At 38.2% G+C, this 6,094-nt stretch overlaps 1 protein-coding gene across 2 annotated transcripts in view; it reads left to right on the forward strand.

The window, feature by feature from the left end:
• Window positions 1-5,791, forward strand: part of St7l (suppression of tumorigenicity 7 like) — a 64,028-nt gene extending 58,237 nt beyond the window's left edge. For both annotated transcript variants that reach the window (XM_021157378.2, XM_029474885.1), the window contains exons 13-14: window positions 1,282-1,374; window positions 5,386-5,791. In XM_021157378.2, coding sequence (XP_021013037.1) covers window positions 1,282-1,374; window positions 5,386-5,564 — 272 coding nt within the window. In that variant the 3' untranslated portion in view covers window positions 5,565-5,791. The remainder of the gene's footprint in view (window positions 1-1,281; window positions 1,375-5,385) is intronic.
• Window positions 5,792-6,094: the final 303 nt, after the last annotated feature.

Below are 6,094 nucleotides of genomic sequence, written 5' to 3' on the forward strand. Positions count from 1 at the left end.
CGAGAATTGACAAGTGGGACCTCATGAAACTGCAAAGCTTCTGCAAGGCAAAAGACACCATCAATAAGACAAAAAAACCACCAACAGATTGGGAGAGATAGACTCTTTCTTCGGGTGGCCTAGCACTTACTCTGTAGCTGCTGACCTCTCCCCCTTCATCTTCCTCCTCTTCTTTAAAGACAGGATCTCACTGGCTGGTCTACAACTTCATTCTGTGTCTAAAAAGTGTAATAATAAAACTTTTCAATTTATGTATAGTTTTTCATGTTTCTGAGTTCTTAGGACATAGATTGTTAAAGCTCTTTGGACCCACTAGTTAGTAAGTCATATTTACTAAGTCCCCATAAGAGAGTACAAGCTTAGAGTGCTTGAGGCCCTGCATTCAGTGACCACCATGGCCACCATCACCACCAATAAGACATGAAGACATCATTATCTGTGAACTAGGTGTTTGGGAACCTCTGTATTAACCATTTATTAACAGCAGTCATACACTGTGTTTGACTTTGACAGTAGAGAACTTGAACAAATTGAAATTATGCAGTTGAGGAGTTGAACGCCTGTGAGTAGTTGGGCTTCTTCCAATTGATTACAAGGCACTCAAAGCCAGGGACTTTCTCATCCACTTCTTATGTCTCTACTGCTGGGCCTTCTGCTGGGCCTTGAGGGATTTTCACCAAGTGTATTACTTATGCTGCATTTCATGCATCTTGATGAATGATTTCCTTATGTTAGCACTGATTGTTGAAATGATGCTGGACAAAAGTCTTTTATGACTTCTGAGCCAGATTTGAATACCCTTTTTTTTCAAACTTAATTTGTTTTATGTGTATGGGTGTATGTCTATACATTCATGCAGAAGACCTTAGTGAGCCTCATAGGTGGAGGACTAAGCCAGCAAGAACTCTTTTAGCTTCAAAGCCAGACCATTACAGTTTTTTTGAAGATTCCTGTAGGAAGCAGGATTTATCCTTGTGGAGTTACATCCATGATTGTGATGAGGAGGCTGAGGCAAAGAAAGACCCAGCCAGTTACATTGTAGCAGTCTTTCCCTTCAGCCTCAGACTGTACCACTTACTGTTCTCTTACTAGATCTAGTCTTTCTCTGTGCATTCTTCTCCTGTGTGTTCTTCTGTTCACTTTATTTCATCAGAAATATTTCTCCAGGAAAAGATAAAATACTATGTGAAAAAAGTTATAAAATGTCTGCAGAATAGGTTTGACTTATAGCATAGATGATAAATGAGATAAAATTGAATGCTAATGTGCTTTTTTTCTCAGCTTTTAGAATGATTCCATACCCATTAGAGAAAGGACATCTATTTTACCCTTATCCCAGCTGCACAGAGACTGCTGATAGAGAGCTATTGCCTAGTAAGTAAATATTGCCATTTTTCTTCAGCTTACAAGTAATTATTTGGATTATTTTTAGATTGATTTCTGTGTTAGTCACCTTTTTGTTTGTTAGTGTCTGAATTTGTGTGGTGTGTGTGTGTGTGTGTGTGTGTGTGTGTGTGTGTGTTTGCTTGCTTGCTTTTGAGACGGGGTCTTACTATGATTGTCTGGCGTGGAACTCAATAGGTAGATAAGGGAGGCCTTGAACTCAACAGAAATCCTCCTGTCTCTGAATACTGGGATTGAAGGTGCATGTGCCCTATTAGTCATCTTTTTGTTACTATAATGAAATACATGACACAGAGTTTGTAAAGAAGGTTACAGAGCTTGGGTTTTTAGGTTCAGTGTATTCAGGGTGAAGCTCAGGCTGTCAGTAAGGGCTTCCCCTTGGTAGATCAATTGCGACGGCAGAAAAGTGTGCAAATAAGCAAGTGTCTCTATCTTGAGTCAGAAAGAGGGAGGGGGAGAAAGAAAGGCAGGCTTGCTTCCCACAGTCCTTTCTAATGGCCCAAGGGTCTCCTACTAGACCCATCTCTTAAAGGTTCACTTCATAATATTGCCATCCCAAGAGACCAAATTTCTAACACTTAAATTTTTGAAAGGACATAAACCATAGTGGTTTTTATCTTAAATTTTTCACTTTATTTTTCTTGTCTGTAGATGCCCGCATGTGTGTGTGCAGGTGCCCACAAAAGCTAGAAAAGAATTTTGGGGATATAGTTAGGAAGTTTTGAGCTGCCTGATGTGGCTGTTGTGAACTGATGCCCTCTGCAAGAGCAGGGAACACTCCTAACTGCTGACTCATCTCTCCAGCTCTGTGTGTGTGTGTGTGTGTGTTCACATTGTTGTATGCATGTGCATGTGGAGGCCAGATCAAGCTCACTCAACACTGCATGTCCTCCTTGATGGCTTTCCATCTAATTTTTTTCAATAGGGTCGTTCACTAAATCTGGAGCTCAGACTCAGTTAATGGTGGCTGGCCAGTGAGCACCACAGATCTTCCTGATTGTGCCTTCCTAGCTCTAGAAGTGCAGGCATGTGGCATTTGGGTTCTGTATGTGAGTGCTGGGACTCTGAACTTAAGTGTTCATGCTTGTACTGCAAGCATTTAACTAAACCATCTCACCAGCCCTTCATCTCTCTGAGAGCTTGTATTTCATCTAAGTGTTCATGCCTAGTCCAGTTAGCTGTACGCCAGATTATTAGAACAGAATTGTCAGGGACCCTGACATTTCTTACTCTGTATCTCACAAAAGAGACCCAGGAGTCGTCATTTCTAGATAAGCAAAGGAGTCCTTTACAAGGCTGATACTCCAGGGTGGCACTGGGTTGTGTGAGGAGAAACCTAAACCTGGAGCCAAGAGGACACAGATGTTCTAAGGAGCTGATAAGGAGAAAGCAGGTGAGGATTTAGTGTAGGAGTAGTCAGGTGAAAACTAGATAGCCTCGAAACTCAAGGGGAAGAAACTTCCCAGTGAGGAGATACTGAGAATCTACTGACTTTGGCAATTAGGAGCTCATAAGGAAGAGAAATTGCATTTGCCTTCTTAAGGTGGGATTAGCTATTATTTTCCCTAGTTATTGTTTTTCCACTTTAAAATAAACAGATTTTAAGGCAAAGAAAATCCACTTTTAAATCAATTAATATAAAAGTGTGTTATACCTGGGCATGGTAGCACATGCTGTAATCCTATCCCTTTGGGAGGCTGGGGAATGAGGACTTTGAGCTGAGATCAAACTGGGCTTCATATAGCAAGGCCTTGTCTCAAAAAATACAATGAAATAACAACAACAACAACAAATTTTAGTGTAGTAGGATAATACACTTATACTAAAAGAATGCCTTTCTTTATATTTTATTATTAAAGGCCAGCTTTGCATATTAATATTTCTTGATGCTGTAAAATCAGACAGGATTTTTTGTAATACAGATTTCTAAATTTTGATTTATTTTTTGTGTGTATGGGTGTTTGCTTGCATGTATGTTTTCATAAATGCCTGATACCCAAGGAGGCCAGAAGAGGATATCAGATCCCTTGGAACTGGAGTCACAGACAGTTATGAGCTGCCATATGGGTGCTGGGAATTGAACCTGGGTCCTCTGGAAGAGTAACATTGCTTTTAGCTCCTGAGATATCTCTCCAGCTCCCAGTTAGTTTTTTTGTTTGTTTGTTTTTGTTATTTTGATGAGCTATCATTAAGTCTTAACTCTGTACAGGATGCAAGGTCCAGGACATAGACATAGAGGGATAAGCTGGAGAGTTTTATTTGATTATACTATATGTTCTCACAGTTTATTTTTCTGTTTTTGACTGTGGTAGAACGAACAACATTTTAATAATGTGGAGTTCTAATACCCAGGAGTACTTAATGTTTTTTGTTTTTAATTTTCTTTCAACCTTGATATGACTTAAAGCTTCCTGGAACTTGCTTATAGACTCATAAGTTGAGACTTGAACTATTCCCCCTAGTTCATATAGCTGTTTTATCATCTTTTATGCCTCCTGATAAATTTTTCTTTACAAGCCAGTGATGAAATTTGAACTTTTGTTCCAAGGGAGTGTTTCTGTACTAGTCAGTCATCCATTACACTGATGTATTAGCCAAACATTGACTGACAAGTGAATCTACAGAAATCAGTCCAAAAAGAAATAATTAGGTCTCTCCTACAATATAAAAGTCTCATATTTTAGGACGTTTTCTTATTAAAGCTGTGCAGTCTTCTATCTTATAATGTGAAAATAATACTGTCTGTCTTCAAGTTATTTCAACAATTAAATGAGAACTTTAAAAAAAACATAAAGTGCTTTAGGGTTTAACTAATATTAATTTTACTGTCTTATTCTTTGCCTTCTGAAATACCAGAGTTTGTTTCTCTGTTTCCTGGAAGAAGTCAACCTCTCATGGGTGAGGGGTAGGGCAGAAGGGATTGCTGGTTCTCTGGGTGCTAAAAGAGCAACACTGACCGTTTCTAAAGTTCAGTCCTATTGTGCTTTTACATCTAATACGGCTCAGTGCTCTCGAAATCTTCTGAATTTTTAAAATGTGTTTAGTTTTTGCTATATACTTTCTGAGTATAACATAAAATATATTTAAAAATATTGTAGCTATTGAAGAACACTTAGGTATAACCTTCTCTGTTAATTGTTATATTTTTTAAAAAGTGAAATTTATAGCTGCCCTTGGTTCAGCATGGAATTAGTCATTTCTTACTGCTACAGGATATTATATTAGGAATTCCTGGGTCGGTGTCCTAGCAGTCAACTTTCTGACTAATGAAGTCTTCATATAACGCTCAGTTTAAAAGAAATTTATTGAGCACCTACTGTGCATTGGGCACTCTAAAAGGCTTTGCTCCAGATTATTGTTATATAAATACTTTGAATACTATATATGAACTTCAATAAAATTGGTAATGAGACTCTCAAACACTAAAAAAATAATACTTAGGTGTATAAATGTGATAAAATAAGCCAAAGCACTTCATTTATTAGTTGGTTTTTCTATTCTGTTTTCATAACACTTGGTGAAGTGTCATGCATAGAACATTGCAGTAACTGGGTAAAATTATTAAGCAGTAATTCTGGGAAATCCTCCAAGACACGTCTATCTCTTTATCTCTACACTACTTGCTGAGCTTTCAAAGAACAAAAATTAATAACAACTCACATTAAATAAGTACTTACACTATTCATCATAACAGCACCATAGCAACTTCTACAGAGTTTAGCCACAGCTAATAAGGGGCAGGCTCTTTTTCAAAACCACCTCAGCAGGACTTTATAGTCCATGTTCTTTCCCACGAGGCCATCCTATTCCCAGACCCCTGTACAGCCATCTGACTATGCAGATAAAGTAAATAGCTTGTTTTTTAGCTTTGCTCTTATTCTTTTTGACCATGTTCTTAACTTTCAAAGCTAGATTTAATTTTACAACATTAAGATTGGTTTATGCAGAAGTAAAACTCCTTCTCCCCTCCGTTCCCTGCAGCTTTCCACCACGTCTCTGTCTATCCAAAGAAGGAGCTTCCTTTTTTCATCCACTTTACAGCAGGACTGTGCTCCTCTACCGCAATGCTAGCGTTTCTCACTCACCAGTTTCCTGAAGTCATGGGGGTTTTTGCTAAAGCTGTGAGTATGATCTCCAGGACTTGTGTGGAGTATTTATAAACCAGCGCAGGAAAACATCTCTCATCTGTCAGTGCTAACCTGCAGTGGAAGACACTTGTATACGGCAAGAGCTGATTGTAAAGCTTCTACCATGTCTGTGACAAACACCAGCTCTGGTGATGTGAACTTCTGTCGCTTAAACGTTTAAGAGTACAATGCTATAACATTATAAAATTGGCCTTTGTGATTAATTTTGGTGATTAATACAACATTCCTTACCAACTAAAGAATGATACAATTTTTCTTTATCACTAGTGTATTTTCTTTGGTATTTAAAAACTACTAATTTTGTAAACAAAACTTTGACTTTTCCATTTAAATGATGTCACGAGTTCAAAACATTTACAGATTTTAACTCAAGAGTGAAACTATAGTGGAGAATAAGTGCATAGAAGGCACAGGAGGGACATTTCACCATGCGTGGCATGTGCTTCTTGGCTCAAAGGTTCTCCTAGTTTTTGCATCCTTTCATTGACCCTTTCAGGTTCTGGCCTTAAGTATAGACTGTGTGTCAGCCTTTATTTTAATTC

This window comes from Mus caroli, chromosome 3 (genome assembly GCF_900094665.2).
Source record: "Mus caroli chromosome 3, CAROLI_EIJ_v1.1, whole genome shotgun sequence".
Taxonomy (NCBI): Eukaryota; Metazoa; Chordata; class Mammalia; order Rodentia; family Muridae; genus Mus; species Mus caroli.